The sequence below is a fragment of the Bombina bombina genome, chromosome 4 (genome assembly GCF_027579735.1).
Source record: "Bombina bombina isolate aBomBom1 chromosome 4, aBomBom1.pri, whole genome shotgun sequence".
In the NCBI taxonomy this organism is placed as follows: Eukaryota; Metazoa; Chordata; class Amphibia; order Anura; family Bombinatoridae; genus Bombina; species Bombina bombina.
Window position 1 is genome coordinate 495073359 of NC_069502.1, and position 23831 is coordinate 495097189.

Genomic DNA, 23831 nt, shown 5'->3' on the forward strand with positions numbered 1-23831 from the left:
ATAAAACTACAAAGGTGTCAGAGAGGGCTGCAAGGTATTATTATGCAAAGCCTTACAGCCCTCTCTAGCAACCAAGGGGTTACATCAATTGTGAATGATCTTTTGTGATACATATGGAATTGTCACACAGTAGATCAGAATCTAATTTGAGTCTTGGCATAACCGTTCCGTATTGGTGCGTTTCATGGGACATCATATAAAAAACATGTTACTGATCACAGTTGTATAAGTAAAATATATTTTGTATGTTTAAACCCTTGGCTTACTTTCTTTCTTTTTTTTTAAGCAAAGCCACTGATTCAGTCCTGACTGATGTAAACAAAAAATGTGTAGAAATAAATAATGATAAAAGCATGAAAAGGAAAACAAAGGCAACTGAAAGAAAAACAAGGAATAATAAAAAAAAACAGATGTAAGATACCAGCAGCTCAGTGTGTTGTCTTGTAAGCACATCAGTGCTGTAATCTTGCACTGAGAGTTTGCTCAGCTTGTCATGGGCTTCATTCAACCAGTTCATCAGTTCAACTTCATCATCCCCAAATATCTGAGCATTGCAGTGAGCCTGCTGCAGAAGGTCACATCTCCTACTACTTTTTTCTTGGATCTCCATGTACCGTGTCTGGCAATTGTCTACTTTTTCCTGAACCATTTCCTTATCTTCTTTGGAGCTTAAAGCTTTTAAAGACTGGCCAATGCTCAGAGATTGGTGTAACTTTTTATTATGTGCTGTGATGTCTTCTTGTAAGGCCTGAGTGAGGGAGTGAAAATGTAAAACACACAAAAAAAAAAAGGATGGCCAAATCAAAGAAATGGTAAATTAACAAAAAAGAAATAAAATAAACTGAAAGTGCGTAAAGCGTGTATCTGTCAGACAGCTTGTTTGTTTAATCACAGCAGCAGCAGCAGCGGGAAGGAAGAACTGAAAGTCCCATTTTCTCATGTCAAAATAACTAGAAAGAGCTTAGGTTTGGTTATAATACCTCTGATGTGGTTTAGTAAAGAGAGAGTAAGCAAGAAAGTGATGAGTGGCAGACGAGAGTTAATTACAGCATTTATGTACAACACACAAACAAGGAAAAAGTTTAAGAAGCTCCAATTGGTTTACAAGAAATTACATACACAGGTTAAATAGGAGTTTGTTAACATTCAGGTCTTGGAGCACACTGCATATTTTAAGCACAATCATTACAGCTACAGTCGAATAATACACAAAAGATGCCTATTCATGAAGTGGCAAACTGTTCTATAAAACAGATATGTTTGTTAGGACTTCCTTACAGAATTTCCAAACTGATTTCTTTGCTTAAACACAAAGTGATCTGGATGTCTGGGGCCATTACTGTAGGCTGTATCACTGTGGAACAATTCAGCAGGTCTCCAGTAATACTGCTTGTTCAATCATTATGCAGATTTCCCACCATTCCCAAATTCCGAGGCTTGGACGTGTGGTTAAGAGGTTGGAGTTTACATTTAAAGGGATGGGCCAGTTGCGTGTTAATGAGGTGTTACTTGGGATACAGAATACAACATGGACAGGTCTTGGGTGGGGTGCATAGTACATTTGAAGAATTGGTGGGCTTTGCTGTAAAAGGGGGCACATTTTGTAAAACTAAGAATTAAATACATGGGCTTTACTGAACAAACTGTAATTGCAAGACAGAAATAAAGGGAGCAGGGTAAGATTTTGTGCTATGCTTTTAAAAAGACATAAATCAGCTCTTGCCTTTGTGTAAAATTTTGCTTGTCTCAAACTCCCAAGAGAGGCCAAAAAGTAAATTCTGTAACCTGCAAATGCTGCAAATAAAAAACGCTGGTTTATGCAGTTTGCAGCATTTTCAAAATCTAGGTTACAGATGATGTCTTTTGGATTCTCAAGGGAGCGTGGGACAAAGAACAATTTTTACACAAAATACAAGAGTGGGCATAACTTTTGTGTATTGTATTGTAAAATATCCAGAGCTGGGTGGGTGTAAAAAGGGCTAATTTAACAATCTGTCCTGTAAAAGGGACGGTGTTTTGCATGTTTATGGCTAAAGTATGCTTGCTCTAAACAGTGGAGACGTACAATAAAATCATTAATTTATGGCAAATAAGAGCTTCTTGGATTCTCTAGTTTGCTTGCTTCCAATAGAAGGGTATTACAAGAAACAAAGCCCTTTCATTGCTATGGTTTCTTTAAATAGGGGATCACCAAATCTCTTTTTTAATTATTTAAGAAGTCCAGTTACAAGTCTGAAACAAAATTTCATAAAAAATAAATAAATAAAAAATATATTCTAAAAGTACAGACAGCATTTATTGAATCTGAGCCATTGATTAGTAGGCTACAAATTTGACATTTATTCCCCACAGCTAATGACGTTTATATAATACAAGATATAGCGGTTTAAAATTTTAATATTATAATTATGGAATTGAAATGTAAGTCTAGTTTTGCCACTTTATGAAGAAGCCTTAAAAGACATTTACTCAACAAGTTAGTTTTGCTCACAAGTATAAATAATTTATATCTTTAAAGTAAAATAAACACTAGTTCTTTATCTTGTTAAAAGGGATATGAAACCCAAAAAAATCATTTTGTTATTCAGACAGAGCATACAATTTAAAAAAAGGTTTCCAATATACTTCTATTATTAAATTTGCTTTGTTCCCATGGTATTCTTTGTTGAAAGAAATACCTAGGTAGATGTCTGAAGTACTAAATGGCATGAAATAGCGCTTCCGTCAAGTGCTCTTGCAAATGGGTAACATTGTTGCAAAACTGCTGCCATATAGTGCTCTAGACATGAGCAAACCTTTTTTATGCTTATGTCCCTGTTTTTCAACCAAAGAAACCAAGAGAACAAAGAACATTTGATAATAAAAGTTAATTAGAAAGTTGTTTAACGTTGCATGCTCTATTTGAACCATGAAATAAAATGTGTGGGTTTCTTGTCCCTTTAAGCTAAAAAAATATGCTATATGCAATAATATTAGGCTCAGTATTACAATACACTAATATGGTGTCAACAATCCTTACTTTTTGTTGAGAGATCTGTTGCAGAAGTTTAGATGTCTGTGTTCCAATGGGCTCAGAATTAGCAAGTTTTTTCTCAGCAGTGGTGAGCCACTCGCACAATGGCTCCAACACATCATGAAACTGTTCAGCTACAACCAATATACCATCCAATTGACGATTCCTAAAAATGCCAAAACAAACAATGTATAAATTAGCTGCATAGAATTTGCAAAAAAAATGAATATGCCTAAAAAAACAGTATCACGTAAAGTTGTATTTGGTGGGTTTTGGCAATAGAGATTAACTGAAGGGACAGTGAATCGCATAACTCACATGCTATAGTTTGTCAGGGTGTCATTTGTGCATTAATGATATTAGCTTACTATGGAGTTGATCACAATCCTTTAGAAAAGCTTATCGTACCATAGACTTTAATGGTTCATTTTGTAGAAAAAGCATTAGATAAATAATCTGAAAGATTGTGATCCACTTCTATGTGTTTAACCACAGCAAAGAGTTTTAGCATATAGGTAAAGCCTTGCACAAGAGCTGTAAGGACTGCAGCTACCATACAGAATACGACCAGTGAGCAGTGTTTCTTCTAAGGCCACATTTTGTGTGCCCCAGCAATGAAACAGTTAAATAGGGAACTACACCCTGCAGTTAGCAAACACTACACAATGCAGACTACAAGGTATGGTTCCCTTATTAACTGTTTCACTGCTGGGCTGCTCAGAAAATGTGGCCTTAGAGGGAACACTGCCAGCGAGCCAATCAGGACTAAAAGTCACACAACCTGCCAATCCCCAGCTATGCCCTGTTGCAATTAACTCTACCTATGTGTTGCACAGATTAAACACATAGCAATATGGGGTTGATACTACAATACATATTTTACAATAGTTTGAAAGGTTTTACAAATCAAGAGCTGTCCAGGGATACATCTTGTGAAAACGCTCTAGTGTACTTTTGTTTTATATACTTTGGTGTGGCCACTTAAGAGGAAAATGAACATAATTGTGTGCACTGCTCTTAACAATCACAATGCACTGTCTAAAAAAGAACACTGTTTAAATAGCAGTAAAGTGAATATGGCTCTGCCTGATGCAGGTTCCTTTTATAGGTTGCTTGTATAACACTATTACACAAACTGATGTAAAATAGTGTTCAAAACACATGCATGATCCTGAGACTACTTCAGTATGCCCTCTTAAAAAAAGGACCAATTTGCGGCCAAGAGGAAGATGTAAATTTGATAGACGTAAATTGCTGTTGCTTTTTTTTTTTTTTTATGTTGTTATCTGAATCGTGAAAGTTACATTTTTATTTTCCTGTCCCTTTTACAACCTAGACATAATGCTGTAGCAGCAAATATTAGCCTTCAAATAATATGTAGGTGTATTTTACAATTATATTGGTTGTTTAAATATTGAAAATATTAGTGTAAAAGTTTAGTTTTTATAAAGTACTTTAGTTTCTATAAAGTAATGGGCTGTGTGGACACCCGTTTAGATAGATATCCCTAGATAGTCTATGTTGGTGCCTATTTTATATCTGTTCCTAATTGTCCTCAGCAGGAAGGATAGATAACAAAAAATGTAAGTTTAAACATGGCGGCCCCCCATTACTTTATATAAACTCATTGGAATTTAGAAAACAAATTTTCACAGTTAAATTACAGGAAAATGAGGCAAAATAAGTAATTAAAAAATTTTTTTTTTAACTATACGTAATTAAACATTTCATTGTGCTGATTTTCAGACTCCTAACCAAGCCCCACAATGTCAGATGTATACAAGTGTTTACCGACTCCTGCAGGCTTCTGTTTATGTTATCTGTATGCAGGGGAGGGGGGGGGTGTCTTCTCTTTTTGTTTACCCAGCCCCTTTCAGTGGGTTTCCCAGGTTAACCTCATCAACAGAGCTAAACTGAGAGTTTCTAAGTAAGTATTTAAAAGGTTTTGTTTTATACTGGATTTTTAGATCAGTATCTGTGCATATTCTGCTTTATAGTAGTGTATATTACATACAGTTATATAAAAATTGGTTTATTCTGTTTCTTTAAGGGATTAATAAATAGTAAGAAATACTGGTTTTATTTGACTTTGCAATTGTAAATGATAAAAAAAACATCCATTCACGCAATAAACTATTGTAATAAATACGGTTCTAAGCAAAAATGGTTGCAACACATAATTATATGGAAGATAATATCTGTTTTATTGCTTAACTCTGCCAAGCTTTTAAATAATAAAACACACATCTTTAAACTCAATGTCACGGCCCATCCAAAAGCTATTTACACTGTTAAAGAACTCCCAATTCTTGCGATCTAATCTATTTTTCCTACAACAATAACCTTTCAGAGTCATTATGTTTTGTAATTACCGTGATGATCATGGGCTTAGAATTATGGACTTGCTTGAAATAGTTTGCATTGTTTTCTTTAAACCCAGCAGGGTCGGAAACATGTTACTTTGCTTATGATCTGATAAGATCATAACATGCAAACATTCTTCAATCAGGCTTTATCTAACTAAACTAAATGCTATGACTTCCTTTTCAAACATGAAAAACACAGTTATGTTGTAATTACATTGAGGAAATTTCATGACATCATCAGCACAAAGACAAAGACCAGAACCACAAAATGTAATTACACATTTAAATAAACAATTTGGGTAGATTCAGTGTATTATTACACTAGAGAAAGCATTTTAAGCACTGTTGCCCTGATTTTTTCACTTGCTCCACCCATACAAACCCACCTAAGCTATTTTTGCTTCTACTATATCAGCATATTAATAGATTCTAATCTAAAAATGTTGCATGACAAGTCATAGGAAAGGCAAACACCAATATTTCAATATCTGCTATTTCAAACCAAATGCAGATTACTTATAGCCAAACTAAAAGCTAATCTACAGCAGATTAATTTAATCTGTAATTTTATCCTATAGTTTGTTTTTCATATAAGATTCTTATCTTGCACTGTTTAACTTAAACACTAATGCAAATTAAAATGTACAAAAACATTATATTGCTCTCAGAAGAGTTATGACATGATTTACACTGAAACAATTTTTGATTGATGTTCTTTAGTATACAAACTGGGGGACATCACTTGTTTTGACCATTCTTCATGGACCTGTCTGACTATTCAGCAGTACTTTCATATGTTCTGATGAAAAAAGAGAGAGGGTCCACCAATGTGACTTATCCATGAACCTGGGAGAAGTTATTGGTGTATTTTTTTCTCATTCTCTCATAGTATAAACTTCAGTGTGTTGATTCAATGAATATTTATTAGTAAGACTGTGAATATGTATAGGTTTGTGGGTCTATTAAGAGTAATGTACTGTATCAATAAAAAAGTATAGTACTGTACAGCTACTATAAACATATCTGGATGTTCAAGCATTAATCTGCATATTGATCTTAAACCAAACGTTTATTTTAAACAGGAAGTGATTTCTGATGGAGGTCAAAATATAAGGGCACAAAATATGTAAGATGTTTACAATCATGTACATCTGTCTGAGCCTGTAAAATAAGGCATACATCACTCCATTAAAGGGGGCAGTAAACACCTTGAGATTTTTATATAAAATGTTAATTGTGGATATTGAAATAACTTTCAAATATACTTTCATTATTTATTTTGCCCCCTCTTCATTTTTCTTTTAACTACTATGCTGCTGATTTATTACAACTACTAGAATCTACTAACAGGGCTCAACAAAATTGTTCAAAATATAGGAGCCAGTCCATAAATTATATATATATATATATATATATATATATATATATATATATATATATATATATATAATTATGTAAGGGCTACATATATGTTCACACACTCCAAGCCACTTGACCCCTAATGTCCACCATGTTATATTAAGCTGTGTTCAGAATCGCAGGATAAATAAAGTGACATTAACCCCCCTTAATATCATTGGTAAAAAGCATTTGCAGGAGGTATTAGAGGGACTGGTTTTTAACTGGTATGAGTATACCTGTAATGAATATGTCATAATGGTTTGTTCCAGTTGTTGCTGTTTATATTTGTTGCAGTTCATATATTCTAACACTAGGGACAAGCATGAGGTATAACAGTGAAATTGGTGTGTTATCTTCAGTTAATAAAAAGTTCTTGAAGTTGAACAATGGTGCATTCATGAGTTCTGTGCACTCACAGTGCTGTTTTGAGTGAATTGAACTTGCAAGCGCATCAACACTAAAAGTATACTGAGCAAGATACAAGTCATCTGACAGAGCAAGTCCTCTAATCTAGTCTAGAAAGCCTCACACAAAGACGCCAAGGAGAACGCTGCTATCAACAGTGAGTACTTAGCTGTGTTAACAGTCAGTCTTATTGCTCAGAAGTGGAAGCAGAAGGGTAAGTTTATGAGAGGACCGTGAGGCTGCTCTAATTATTACCGCTTAGAGGGTAAGCAAGAAGGCAAGTGTGTGATAGGACTCAGTTGCTCCAAGCTGTTTGAAAGTTTTTTTACAACGTTGACAGTCTTCATGTTTACAAGTACTGTGCATACGATACTGATAGTGTTGAAAAGGTGGTCTTAGATACAAATAACATTTACAAGGACTATCCATATCGGGTGGACTCCATGATCCTTTCCTTTATTATTTGCACATTGGTTATGATGATTATAATCATCATATAGGAAAATTGACCAATTTTAAAAATGTACATTTTATAATTATCTGAAAGATAGACTTTCTTGATTTTTAGAATTTTTAGGATTATTGGATTTATTGAATTATATTTTAGTAATAAATTATATACATATTTACTTAAATAGAGTTTTTGTGAACTTATGTAGATAACTGATATTTTCCCTATAGCTATCAGCACCATCCTTGTGTATTATCTAAATTTGTTGTTCAATTTACAGTTACCCTTGGGGAGGACTAGAAATTAGGGGAATTCATTATTTCTAACTTCCTAATTTTAACCAATTTATGCCAAGATTACGTTTTTTTATATCGAAACAAAGTTCCAATGTAAACATGCTTTAAAAATAAAATCACGTGATCGTATGTGCGATCAAGTGATTTAATGGGTGGGATTGGATCATGGGGACTGCCTACAATGCTAGGCACACTCCACAGTCCGAGTTCCCGTTCTGAAAGCGCTTTAAAGCCCAGCTATGTTAGGATGGCATGGAAAGTCCTAACAGTGTTAAGGGGTTGCCTGGCACCTGGGTTTGTTGAGCCCTGTACCAAAGTATATTATTCTTACAATATTAATTACATTTCCAATGATAATTATATAGATAAGCACAAAGTTAATACCTTATCTGAGCTTTCTTCAGCAATTCATCCCATCTACATTCCAGTGTACTCAGTTGCTTCAAGAGCTTCTCTTTATCTGCCAGCTCAGCTGAGCCAACAAGTTTTTCTCCTTCTCGCTTTATAACATCAATAGTTGGTTTGCGGTCATCGAGTATCCTCTGGAGTAACTGGAACATGACATTTAGGAAAATATTGTGAAAGATGAAATTTTTACTAAGATGGTAAAACATAACCTAGGGCCTGATCAAAACACTTGCCAGCATGGAGAAACATTTTTTGGGGTTGTTTGTGTTCAGAAATATACTATATATACTATATATACTATGGAAATGTCCAAATTGGGCCCAAAGTGTCAATATTTTGTGTGGTCACCATTATTTTCCAGCTCTGCCATAACCCTCTTAGGCATGGAGTTCACCAGAGCTTCACAGGTTGCAACTGAAGTTCTCTTCTGCTCCTCCATGATGACATCATGGAGCTGGTGGATGTTAGATACCTTGCGCTCCTTCACCTTCCGTTTGAGGATGCCCCACAGATGCTAAATAGTGTTTAGGTCTGGAGACATGCTTGGCCAGTCCACCACCATGCTTGACTGTAGGCAAGACATACTTGTCTTTGTACTCTTTACCTGGTTGCCGCCACACCTGCTTGACACCATCTGAACCAAATAAGTTTATCTTGGTCTCATCGGATCACAGTACATGTTTCCAGTAATGCATGTCCTTAGCCTGCTTGTCTTCAGCAAACTGTTTGTGGGCTTTCTTGTGCATCATTTTCAGAAGAGGCTTCCTTCTGGGACGACAGCCATGCAGACCAATTTGATACAGTGTGCAGCGTATGGTCTGAGCACTGACAGGCTGACTCCCCACCCCTTCAACCTCTGCAGCAATACTGGCAGCACTCATACGTCCAAAAACAACCTGTGGATATGACGCTGAGCATGTGCACTCAACTTCTTTTGTCGACCATGGCGAGGCCTGTTCTGAGTGGAACCTGTTCTGTGAAACCGCTGTATTGTCTTGCCCACCGTGCTGCAGCTCAGTTTCAGGGTCTTGGCAATCTTCTTATAGCCAGGCCATCTTTATGTAGAGCAACAATTATTTTTTTAAGATCCTCAGAGAGTTCTTTGCTATGAGGTGCCATGTTGAACTTCCAGTGACCAGTATGAGAGAGTGTGAGAGCGATAACACCAAATTTAACACACCTGTTCCCCATTAACACCTGAGACCTTGTAACACTAACGAGTCACATGACACCGGGGAGGGAATAATGACTAATTGCGCACAATTTGGACATTTCCACTTAGGGGTGTACTCACTTTTGATGCCAACGGTTTAGACATTAATGGCTGCGTGCTGAGTTATTTTGAGGGGACAGCAAATTTACACTGTTATACAGGCTGTACACTCACTACGTTACATTGTAGCAAAGGGTAATTTCTTCAGTGTTGTCACATGAAAAGATATAATAAAATATTTACAAAAATGTGAGGGGTGCACTCACTTTTGTGAGATACTGTATATATATATATATATATATATATATATATATACACATACACACTTCACAAATTGAACCCTGTATAGCTAGATAAATAACTATAAAGGTAATATTTACCTTTCTAAAGTTCTTTGAGTGACCTCACACTACTAATGAAACTTCTTACATAATATCGCCATAATACAGTACAATTGCATAATCAACAAGTGCATAACAAAAAAGTAATGTGTTAACATTGTTTGAATTTTAAATGAGCACTAATTTTTTTTCTGACAATTTTCAAAATGGACGTCAATTTACCGCCCCCTATAAAAATAAGTACAGTACACACTGTGATCTTTATTTCAGTAGGAGCTGCTGCCTCAAAACGTGTGCATGTAAAAACTTTGCATATTCCTTCTGCTTTTAAAAATGGAATAAGCAGTACAGGAACAGTATCTATAAATTGTGAAATTACTTTGAAAAGAAAAAATAGCCAAGATGAATGATAAATAATATTATGAGTATTTCAGTATGAAATCGGATCGTTAGAATAAATTACATACCCTTTGTTCCTGAATCTGTGCCTTAACCACTTTGAACTCTGCAGAAGGAGGTTTTTGATTTGCCACAAGATCCTCAGTGTCCGCGAGCCAGCTCAGAATAGATTCCAGAGCGTCCTGAAATCTTCCACAATGGAGCAGCGCTTCCTGCAACTGAACTGCTCTCTGTGCAACCTGCAAGTGTACAAAAGACCAGCCTATAAGACCTTGTAATTAATCATAAATATAGTACCATAATCTTCACGACTACCCCACACCACAACATCATAAATAAGCACTTAAATACAATCTATATATCATTTTATCTTAATAAATGATAGCTTTTTAAGGTTGTATCAAAGCAAATTAAAGCGACATACCGGTCAAAATTTAAATGTACATAAATGAATTACATCTTGGAATAGAAATCGATTTACAATATATATGTTATGGCAAAAATCCTTGTAGTAAAAGTTATCCCTGTTTTAGTGTTAGCATTTTTCTCTGCACTTGCATAGCTAGATATTCTCTGTGCACCAGCATTTTAAATACCGCAGCTGCGCAGAGCACCAGTGGGGCTGGTATCATGTCAGCAATTAATAAATTGAGTCATTACCAGGTGGTACAAGCACCTTAGGGTGTCTGAGCAAGTGTTGTGTTTAAAATGCTGGTGCACCGTGCATATTTAAATATACATTTGAAACAGCTATAGCTTTTATTAGAAGCAATTTAGCTAAAACATGTATATTACAAAAAATCTTCTATTCAAAGCTGAAATGCATCCACGTGGATTCCAATTTTGGCTGGAATGTCCCTTCAACAGTCCAGCACCAGTGTATGTGCACACTACATGGAGTCACTATCAAAATTCCCCACCAAGATCCAAAACAATTAAAGATGTAGCAGCACCAAAATATATTTAAAAAATGTATTAGATAAAATACATACAGAGGCAACGTTTCAGGATTGCTCCCTTAATCATGCCATATCAACAAGACAGTTTCTCCACATATGTATACCACAAAAGGCCTCCTTTAAAGGGACAGTACACTGCAAAATTGTTTTTATATGAATGTATTTTCAATAACTTGTTATACCAGCTGCAGAGTATAAAATGTATGAGAAATTGCATTTTTCGGTTTATTTATGAATATTAAGTAGCTGGTTTTGTGCTTTTAAACCACAGCCTATTACAATGGGTTGAGCTTTAGGTAATATCAGATCTCATTAGGTTATCACTTTATGTACACAGACTTGCTTTCTTATCTTATATCTGTCTAGAAAACCAAAGCTCAATACTTAGAGAGAACAATGGAAAATTATTATTTTATTACTTAACTATCATGCCCCCCCACAGAGTGTAATCTCTTCTGCTGGCTTTGTTTACTTAGGCTATTCAATAGAATATACTCCAGTATAGAAACTTTCAGTATATGTTGGGATACCACAGGCTAAATCAGTTATTTCAAATGCCAAAATAGGGGTAAAGGAGCTACTTGTAAACCATTTAAAACACTTCAGCAGGTAAAATGAATCATTGGGAACAATTTAAAGGGGGGCAAATTTTTGGGTGAATGTCCCTTTAATATTTTGAGGTTTAGTTGTATTTAGACTTTAAAGCACAGGCAGTTATAACATTATATTTAGAATTCAATTTAGAATTTAAAGGGATATGAAAATCAAAATTAAACTTTCATGCTTCAGATAGTCTCTTTTAAAAACATACCTAGGTATGCTTTGCAGCAGCAGTACTAGAAGGTAGCTGGTGGTCACTAGAATTTGTCATTGACTCACCAGATGTATTCACCAGTTGTGCATCGCTGCTCTGCAATTTACTTTTTTCAAACACTATAGAATGCTCACACTGTTAAGTAACTTTAACAATTAATTTATTTAGAAGTGCACAATTGAACTATTTAGCATATATATCCTATGTTTACCAGTATATGTGCCTTCCCTATGTGCATGCTAATTTATCCTGTTATAGGATTTTAATAAATTATTTAATTTAGGGTTTAACCAAGCACCACCTGCATCCAAAGCTGCAGACGTGTAGTCATAATAAAGCTGGGAGAAGACCATACTGCAGCTTAACCATAACATATGTAAACATTAAACAAAAACAAACACATGCCTGTATAATTTAACAAATGATGTAGATCACAACAGCAGTACAAATGGCCTAACCCTAAAACTCTGTAGCTATAGTAGCACACTATAGCAGGCCACACAGGAAGATTGGATGTTTCAACAAGTTCAGTATAAAAGTAAAAAAAAAAAAGGTCCAGACTTGAAAAGAGATATTTAGTACACAGTCATAAGGAAGGACAAAGCTGTCTGAGACTTAACACAAGCCATGTCACAGTTACCTTTTTGTTTAGAGTGTTCCATCGTGTGTTAACTTCCTCAAGGTCAAGCTCCAAACCTTGAGTGCTTGTGTTTTTAGCAGCGCTTTGAATAAGTCCTTGGCCGATCCAGTTTACCTCTTGTAGACGGACTTGCAATGGTTCAATCTCTTCTTTCTGGAACATCTGGATGTGAAATAATGGTCATTAGTAAAATCATCTAATGCACACAATGAAGCAAACAAAAACACTAATATATTATTTACTTGTCTTACTATTGTAATTACAGGAAATAATCAACCTCATATGACCTTTTTCATGACAATATGGGGTTAACTTATTCCTCATAGTTACAGAAGTGTAAACTTATTTCTAATAGTATAAGAGAGCACTGAGTATTGATGCAGGGCCGCCCTCAAGGCCTCACAATGAATACAGGAGAAAGTATTTTTCACTAACTGCCCTTACATCACACAGTCTTCACATCGCTTGCTTTGTATAGCACCTGCTTTAAGAATTTTTCTATAACAATTTATAATACATAAAATTCTATTAGAATACATTCCCCTGAATCAACATCTGTATATAAGTATTTTGTTCACTAACATGATCAGTTTGTTGTATAATTGGTGCAGATTTTGCTTACGCATAAATTTTAAGCAGGAATTAAGTTTGAGTTTTACATCCTCTATTTATTTCAGAAATGTTGGATTTTTTTACAACTGGCCAAAATTGTTCAATCTTTAAAGAATCAAATACACTCTGCTTTTTCACCCAATTTATTTATTATACCACATTTGTAGTGCACGTTTTACACATTTATTTCACACTTCAAGTTTTCGGTCACCGTCCATAATAACACACACACATATAATATTATTTATGCATGCAAGAGCACACACACATATATATATATATATATATATATATATATATATATATATATATATATATATATATATATATATGACAACTTCAAACCGGAAGGCACTTTTCCGTTGTAAAAATACACTTTAATCAAGTGAGGACGGAGGTGACCCCGAAAACGTTTACCACTTGATTAAAGTGTATTTAATCAAGAGTGCCTTCCGGATTGAATTTGTTACATTAGGAGGATTTGTGATGCACCCGACAGCTGTTTATACAAGAGTGAGTGCTGGATCTTATTTTTCTATTTTATATATATATATATATATATATATATATATATATATATATATATATATATATATAGGGAGAGAGAGAGAGAGAGAGAGAGAGAGAGAGAGAGAGAAAGGAGATAGAAGAGATAGAGAGAAAAAGAGAGAGAAGAGAGAGAAAAAGAGAGAGAAGAGAGAGAAAAAGAGAGAGAGAGAGAGAGAGAGAGCGAAAAAGAGAGAGAAAGAGAGAGAAAAAGAGAGAGAGAGTGAAAAAGAGAGAGAGAGAGAGAGAGAGAATGTATACATACAAACACACATACTGTGTATATATATATATATATATATATATATAATTTATGCATACAAGCACACACACACACACATATATATATATATATACACACAAGCTAAGAGGTTAATCTTAAATTGCATAATAAATATATTCTGTTTATGAAAACATTAGAATAAGGCATAAATGACTTGCCTGCCCTTGACAAGTATGCCAGCAATGCTAAATATGTTTATACAATATATTAGTTTTTTGGGCTCAACAAGGAAGCATATAAGACTATTATTTATTTATTTTCAAATTAGTTATTAAAATAATAATAGACTTCATAGAAGAACATCCGTTCACAATGATCTGTACTAGTCAGTTGGACTGAATTTCTTTTCTTCAGTCTACATAACCTTCAGTTTAAGGTTTACATCAGTATCTGTAGCATTAAATACTGCTAATGTTACAGTTTACTTATAAAGTGTCAGTAATGTCTGCAGCCCTGGACAAGGTGATGATGAGAAAAAAAATTACTAAATGATGTTAATGAACATGCAATGTGTAACAAATAGTACAAATCATAGCTTAGCTTGCAAAACAGAGTAGGTGGTGCGGGTATAACATACAGAGAAGGTGATGCAGGTAAAATAGAAGAGGTGGTGCAGGTAGAACATTAGAGGTAGTGCGGGAAGAACATCAGAGGTAGTGCGGGTAGAACAGAGGAGGTGGTGCAGGTAGAACACAGGAGGTGGTGCGGGAAGTACAGAGGAGGTGGTGCAGGTAGAACAGAGGAAGTGATGCGGGTAGAACATCGGAGGTGGTGCAGGTAGAACATACAGAGGAGGTGATGCAGGTAAAATAGTAGAGGTGGTGCGGGTAGAACATCGGAGGTAGTGCGGGTAGAACAGAGGAGGTGGTGTGGGAAGTACAGAGTAGGTGGTGCAGGTAGAACAGAGGAAGTGATGCGGGTAGAACAGTGGAGATGGGACGGATAGAAGATCAGAGGTGGTGCGGGTAGAACAGTGGAGGTGGAGCAGGTAGAACGGAGGAAGTGATGCGTGTAGAACAGAGGAGGTGGTACGGGAAGTACAGAGGAGGTGGTCCAGGTAGAACAGAGGAAGTGATGCGGGTAGAACCGAGGAGATGGGGCGGGTAGAACAGAAGAGATGGGGCGCGTAGAACATCAGAGGTGGTGCGGGAAGTACAGAGGAGGTGGTGGGGGAAGTACAGAGGAGGTGGTGCGGGTAGAACAGAGGAGGTGGTGCGGATTGAGCAGAGGAGGATAAGCATGTAGAATATCATAGCAGATGTGGGTAGAACAGAGGAGGTGGTGCAGGTAGAACAGAGGAAGTGATGCGGGTAGAACATCGGAGGTGGTGCAGGTAGAACATACAGAGGAGGTGATGCAGGTAGAACAGTGGAGGTGGTGCAGGTAGAACAGTGGAGATGGGACGGGTAGAAGATCAGAGGTGGTGCGGGTAGTACAGTGGAGGTGGTGCAGGTAGAATGGAGGAAGTGATGCAGGTAGAACAGAGGAGGTGGTGCGGGAAGTACAGAGGAGGTGGTGCAGGTAGAACAGTGGAAGTGATGCGGGTAGAACAGTGGAGATGGGGCGGGTAAAAGATCAGAGGTGGTGCGGGTAGAACAGTGGAGGTGGAGCAGGTAGAACGGAGGAAGTGATGCGTGTAGAACAGAGGAGGTGGTACGGGAAGTACAGAGGAGGTGGTCCAGGTAGAACAGAGGAAGTGATGCGGGTAGAACAGAAGAGATGGGGCGCGTAGAACATCAGAGGTGGTGCGGGAAGTACAGAGGAGGTGGTGGGGGAAGTACAGAGGAGGTGGTGCGGGTAGAACAGAGGAGGTGGTGCGGGTAGAACAGAGGAGGTGTTGCGGATTGAGCAGAGGAGGATAAGCATGTAGAATATCATAGCAGATGTGGGTAGAACAGAGGAGGTGGTGCAGGTAGAACAGAGGAGCAGATGCAGGTAGAAAAGAGGCGGTGCGGGTAGAACATACAGCGGAGGTGGTGCAGGTAGAACAGAGGAGCAGATGCGAGTAGAACAGAGGCAGTGCGGGTGGAACATACAGCGGAGGTGGTGCAGGTGGAACAGAAGAGCAGATGCGGGTAGAACTTACAGAGGAGCAGATGCAGGTAGAATAGAGGAGGTGGTGCGGGTAGAACAAACAGAGGAGGTGGTGCTGATAGAACATACAGAAGAGGAGGGGGTGCTGATAGAACATACAGAAGAGTAGGTGCAGGTAGAACTTATAGAGGAGGTAATGCAGTTAGAACAAACAGAGGAGGCGGTGCGGGTAGAACATACAGAGGAGGAAGTGCAGGTAGAACAAACAGAGGAGGCGGTGCAGGTAGAACATACAGAGGAGGTGGTGCAGGTAGAACTTATAGAGGAGGTAATGCAGTCAGAACAAACAGAGGAGGTGGTGCAGATTGAACATACAGAAGAGGAGGTGCAGGTAGACCTTATAGAGGTGGTGATACAGGTAGAACATACAGAGGACTATTGGTTATTGCCACGGGACAGAACAACTAGGAAATGGCTAATAATGCATTAACTAACTGTTGGATGTATATATATAATTTTAGAGGACCACATAAGATAAGCTTTGTATGCATGTTACAGTGAATTGGTGTATAGTACTGGTCCATGGTAAGACCTAGAGAGCAGTCACATCACACCACCATTATCCAGTAGGCACTGAAAGGGTCTAAAAGGACATTACAATTTTTTTCCATTGCATGATTTATTTTTCCAACTGAACATTTTTTCCACTCCCCCTAGAGACGCTGGATATGAGCTTACAGAAGCCAGAATCCTAAAAGTATAACATTCTACACAGTGATTGCTTGATCATTGCACAAACTCATTCATAACTGTCTCTAACTGGGAAGAGAAAAATAGATATACATTTTGTTGTGTATATTACTGGGCTGGAAACAATGCAAATTTTGCTAATAATATTACAGTTTTTAATGCTTTTAAAAAATTTATTTTGCAAGGCAGTGCTCAAAGGGGCAGTAAACACCTTGTAATTGCAAGACATTTCTGTTGTGTTGTTACAGAGTAACATATTTAAAACATAATAACATATTATATAACTGCAATTATTTTTCAATAGCCAAACTATACCCGCCATTCTCCATAGTCAGAGGAGCCAATCTAGGCTTTAGAGTACAGACAACAAGGCTAGGCCACTGTCATACAGTTAGAATAAAATGCATTGTTCTACAGTTATCAGTTGTGTTTCAAGTTTTGAGAATTAGATATTCCTCAATTTTGAGAGCAAAATTAAATTAAAATGGGGCAGAATAAATAATGAAAACATTGCAAAGTTATTTCATTATGCATAACTAAACATTTTATATAACAATCTCAATGTGTTTTTATCTATCTATCTATATCTATATATATATATATATATATATATATATATATATATATATATATATATATATATATATATATAGCATACAAAGAGAGAAGCGCTCTATTATATAGTTCTGTGGCGATTTACCACCCAGGAGCAACCTCTTTTAGACCAGTTGTGCTTTTCACAGAGTAAAACTAAAAAGTATATCAGTCTGATCCCGTCAAGTAAGGTCAGTCCAACCCCGAAATACCAGGCAATTCTTCTCTAAACAAGGAACATGACAACTCCAGACGATCGTTTCGGCCTCCTATGGGCTCGTCAGTGAGATACAGCCACATTCCTCTAAGCACACTGGGCAAGGAGTCCACATCTGGTTTCCCCCATCACCCATAGGGAGACCTCCCCAGGGTCATATTAATTTGCATACAAAGAGAGAAGTGCTCTATTATATAGTTCTATGGCGATTTACCACCCAGGAGCAGCCTCTTTTAGACCAGTTGTGCTTTTCACAGAGTAAAACTTTCCTGAAGTATATCAGTCTGATCCTGCCAAGTAAGGTCAGTCCAACCCCGAAATAACAGGCAATTCTCCTCTAAACAAAGAACATGACAACTCCAGACGATCGTTTTGGCCTCCTATGGGCTCGTCAGTGAGATACAGCCACATTCCTCTAAGCACACTGGGCAAGGAGTCCACATCTGGTTTCCCCCATCACCCATAGGGAGACCTCCCCAGGGTCATATTAATTTGCATACAAAGAGAGAAGTGCTCTATTATATAGTTCTATGGCGATTTACCACCCAGGAGCAGCCTCTTTTAGACCAGTTGTGCTTTTCACAGAGTAAAACTTTCCTGAAGTATATCAGTCTGATCCTGCCAAGTAAGGTCAGTCCAACCCCGAAATAACAGGCAATTCTCCTCTAAACAAAGAACATGACAACTCCAGACGATCGTTTTGGCCTCCTATGGGCTCGTCAGTGAGATACAGCCACATTCCTCTAAGCACACTGGGCAAGGAGTCCACATCTGGTTTCCCCCATCACCCATAGGGAGACCTCCCCAGGGTCATATTAATTTGCATACAAAGAGAGAAGTGCTCTATTATATAGTTCTATGGCGATTTACCACCCAGGAGCAGCCTCTTTTAGACCAGTTGTGCTTTTCACAGAGTAAAACTTTCCTGAAGTATATCAGTCTGATCCTGCCAAGTAAGGTCAGTCCAACCCCGAAATAACAGGCAATTCTCCTCTAAACAAGGAACATGACAACTCCAGACGATCGTTTTGGCCTCCTATGGGCTCGTCAGTGAGATACAGCCACATTCCTCTAAGCACACTGGGCAAGGAGTCCACATCTGGTTTCCCCCATCACCCATAGGGAGACCTCCCCAGGGTCATATTAATTTGCATACAAAGAGAGAAGCGCTCTACCAGGAACGAACAATAGCTGATCAGCTTGTTCTATGGCGATTTACCACCCAGGAGCAGCCTCTTTTAGACCAGTGTGCTTTTCACAGAGGATAACTTTCCTGAAGTATATCAGTCTGATCCCGCCAAGTAAGGTCAGTCCAGCCCCGAAATACCAGGCAATTCTCCTCTGAACAAGGAACATGACAACCCCAGACAATCATTTCAGCCTCCTATGGCGGGATCAGACTGATATACTTCAGGAAAGTTTTCCTCTGTGAAAAGCACACTGGTCTAAAAGAGGCTGCTCCTGGGTGGTAAATTGCCATAGAACTAGCTGATGAGCTGTTGTTCATTCCTGGTAGAGCACTTTTCTCTTTGTAAATATATATTTATATTTATGAGGTACAAGACACCATTGTAATGCTGGGTTAGTGAAAAGCGGGCCCCAGCGTTAGTTGCAAGAAGATTTAAAGTTACTTTAATAAAACAGAGTGTTAAAGACAAAGACCAGATTAAATGTCAAGTTCAAACACTATAGCTTATATGAAAAATACACGTGGTAGCAAAGAATTGCTTTTGTTCTTATTTATTGCTGTTCAAATTCAGGTTTACGACAGGCACAGTAGGACTGTTTATCTCTTACTCTCCAAGACGAGCAGGATTTTTCTGAATCTTTTGAAACACAGCCGAATATTAGAAACATACACATCCCTGTGGTTTAAAAGCCATCTCTACAAGTCATGCAAAAACTATAACATCTAACGGACTAGGTATTTTGTGCGGACTAGGTATAGCTGTGTGCACGCCATAACTTGCATGGTCTAAAAAATGTGCAGAATTAATGTATTCCATAAATTAACAAGTAGATCTCAACAACCAAAGTGTTTCATTAGTACCAAGTGCATTGTGCACCATGTGCAAAACGTTTATACCATGTTTGCTATAAATAACCTAGTGATAAAATGTATCTTATTGACATGTGGCACTGTAATGCCCAGAGCACAATCACACACATGATTTTAGGAATTGTCCATTGGAAGAGCTATGTGGAGTGCTATGCATTGCTTTTCATGGGGTTTTAACATTTGAGGCAAATCCAATCCATTAGGAATCCAAGATACTGTGTGTTTTACCCTGCAGCTTTGCACTGTGTAGACTTCACCAGTACTTAGCATTGTGAGAATTTGATAGCTTTATTCCAGCCAATCAGAAAATACTTTTTGGGCATTTTTTTAAAATATTTTTTTGAATTTTACAGCTTTGACCTTTTAAAAACCCATTTGGGCCTTGATTATCCTTATAGCTTTTATATGTTTATTTTTTTGTATATGTTTACTTCACATAAAGGGACAATAAATGCTAAATAAATGCTAGAGAGAATTATGTATTCAGAGCAAAAAATAGCATGAGAATAAAGTACAGATGTATGTTTATAAAGTTATATTAGTTGTTTAAATATTAAAAATAAATGTAAAGTTTTAGTCACTATAAAGCACCACCATAATCTAGGTCCTTTTCTGCTGCAGCCTATTAGAGAAGGTTACACATGGGTCACTATAGTGTGCAACCATTGGCTGTGCGGAATGTAGCTGTGTTAAAGGGACATTATTTGAATAGAAATATATTTGCAATCTGTATTGGCAAAAATGCTTCTAGTAAAAGTTATTACTGTTTTAGTGATAACATTTTTCTCTGCAGGTGCATGTGAAGCATAACTAGATATTCTCAGTGCACCAGCATTTTAAATGCTGCAGATTCTCAGAGCGCCAGTGGGGTTGGTATCATGTCAGCAATTAACAAATTGAGCCATTACCAGATGGTACAAGCACCTTAGGCTCTCTGAGCAAGTGCTGTGTTTAAAATGCTGGTGCACGGTGCATACTTAAAGGGACAGTCAACACTAAAATTATTATTGTTTAATAAAATAGATAATGCCTTTACTACCCATCCCCCAGCTTTGCACAACTAACATTGTTATATTAATATGCATTATAATATCTAAACCTCTAAATGTCTGCCTGTTTCTAAGCCATTAAAGACAGCCTCTTATCACATGCTTTTTTATTTGCTTTTTTAGCAGCAGGGGAGTGCTAGTTCATGTGAACCATATAGATAACATTGTTCTAACACCCATGGCTTGTGGCAGACACTGCAAGTCATTAGATAATAAATAAAAAGTCATGTGATCAGGGGGCTGTCAGAAGATGCTTAGATACAAGGTAATCACAGAGGTTAAAAGTGTATTAATATAACTGTCTGGTTTATGCAAAACTGGGGAATGGGTAATAAAGGGATTATCTATCTTTTAAAACAAAAAAACTTCTGGTGTAGACTGTCCCTTTAAATACACATTTGAAACAGCTATAGCTTGTATTAGAAGTATTTTTGCTAATAAATATATATTACAAAAATGCTTCTATTCAAAACTCAAATGCCTCCATGTGGATTCCAATTTTGGCTGGAGTCATCTGGAGTCTGCACTTCTGCTTTTAACACAAATTGTAAAACCCACAATTTTCAGAATGAAATGACTGGAAATGGAGACAAAATGAATCATTAAAGTATATTGCTGTTATTTTACTGTATATAATTACAATATAAAACGCTTTAGCTCAAGGTGTTTAAATGTCTCTATTACACAATGATTTCCTGGTTTAATTAGCATTTAAAATGTGTCTCAAATCACTTTATACTATGCACTTATACAGAACTTAAATATACTAATCAGAATATGTGTTTATTATTGTAAATGAGTGGCTGTAAAATAACCTAAATGATATAAAAATGCCAATTACATATGCACCGTGTGTTTATACTGAGATTGTTACTCTTAGTAAATCATTTATAGCCGGCAGAGGATAACAGGTTCTCTGTAGGTAAAGTTGCAACATGGCAATTCCTTTTATATTAAAGACTAACAGCTATTTATAATTAGTATGAGTTAAAAAAAACAATAACACATATCTGCATAATATGCTCTGACTAACCTATGCTTTGAATACTTTAATATGTCTAGCATTTGCTTTAAAGGGACACTACTTTCCAATTTACTACTTTTACCAAATGTACTTTGTTCTCTTGGCATCCTTTTTTGAAGAGTATAGCTAGGAAGGTTCAGGAGCAGCAGTTCACTACAGGCAGCCAGTTGGGGATTGGTGGCTGCCCTTATATGTCTCTTGTGGCTGACTTAACTAATGTGCTCAGCTAGCTCCCAGTAATGCACTGCAGCTCAGGAGATGACATTTCAACAGAGGATAATAAAAGAACAAAGCAAAACTTGATAATAAAAGTAAGTTGAAACGTTGTTAAAATTGCATGCTCTCTCTGAATCATTAAAGTTGTATATTATCCCTATAATGTTTTATTCATTTAGATTATCTATACCTGCAAAAGATACAAATTAGGAACTATATCCTAAAATCTGCAAGCCAATGTTAAAGGCACATCAAAGTGCAAACCGACAATGTTATTGCACTAATGCTTGCATACAACTATGTGTTTAACCACTACAAAGAGGTGATGATTCAGATAGAGCATGCAATTTTAAACACCTTTCCAATTTACTTCTATTATCTCATTGTCTTTTGTTGAAAAGCATACCTAGATAGGCTTACCTACTGGAAGCTAGCTACTGATTGGTGTCTGCACATATATTATTCTTCTAACTGGTTTACCAGATTGTTCAGCTAGCTCCCAATAATGCATTGCTGCTCTTTCTCAAAGAATAACAAGAGAATGAGGTGTGTTTGATAATAGAAGTCAAATGTTAAGTTGATTAAAACTGTCTGCAGAGTAGGCTCTATCTGAATCATGAAAAAAATGGGTTTGATGCCCTTTAATTTTGACTTTATGTCCTTTAAAATTACTGACATGCTGGTCTTTACATTTACCTTGCTCACTGCACTGATATTACTTATGGATATCTTTTATAATTAGTTAATGTTTTATTTACAACACAAAATAACTGATAATAATAACAACCCTGCATAATAAATAAATCGCATGTGTCCAATTATGATACAAATTATATATTGTTAACCCATTAACTGCTAGAGAGGGATGAAAGCCATTGTATGCCAATGTGGTACAGCTCTTTTGGTAGTCAGACTCTAGAGGTTAATTACCCCAAGTAGAGTGCACGGAGCCTAACCACAGCCCTGTCCTGTACACAGGAGATAAGCAGATAATTGTTACTGTGAAAGATACAAACTATTTTCTTGATTGCAGCAAACATTAAGATTTGGATATGTTTCAAACACATTATTTATTTTAGATTTAAATAGGGTGGAGTTGTATTGTGACTCAAAGAAAAAGGTCAGTGCAAGTGTTAATCATATAAAATCTTTCCTAATTGTGAGCATATAATCCCATTACTGTAGCACAGGATAGGCTCATTCATATTACCATGCCTTTATACAAGAGGCACAGCTTACTGAAATCACACACATCTTTATCGGGTTCAGGATTTTGGAGATGCTTTGTCCTAGTCTTCAGAAGTGCCCTAAACCCTGTTAGCCCCCTGGCAAGTTAGGATTACTTTATATCTACCAGCTGCTCCAAATGTTCTGCTGGTGACAGTGTTTATTGTTGTGTATTGTATTACTAGCAGCACCAATGGCAAGACTAAGTTTATGTATAACGAGTGTGATGAAATATACAGTGATATCAGGAGGGAGCAAGAGATGTAAGAAACGATTAGGAGTCTTCAGGCCTCACTAACAGGTCAGATTTTGAGGATATCTGAACTAGAGCACAGGTGAAATAATCAGCTGATGACTAAACGGTTATTTTACCTGCTCTCATCCAAGGTAATCTTGAAAATCTGGCCTGTTAGGGAGGCCCGAGGACAGGTTTGAAAACCAGTGCAATAAAGCAATTCAGTGTCACACAGCAGAGAGCAATTTACCTCATATAAAGGTTAATTACAAACCTTTA

At 36.9% G+C, this 23831-nt stretch overlaps 1 protein-coding gene across 1 annotated transcript in view; it reads right to left on the reverse strand.

The window, feature by feature from the left end:
- The window catches only part of LOC128656482 (dystonin-like), a 958955-nt gene that overhangs the window by 121395 nt on the left and 813729 nt on the right, over positions 1 to 23831 (reverse strand). The window contains 5 exon segments of the mRNA XM_053710402.1: positions 422 to 748; positions 3020 to 3179; positions 8317 to 8483; positions 10362 to 10532; positions 12707 to 12868. Coding sequence (XP_053566377.1) covers positions 422 to 748; positions 3020 to 3179; positions 8317 to 8483; positions 10362 to 10532; positions 12707 to 12868 — 987 coding nt within the window.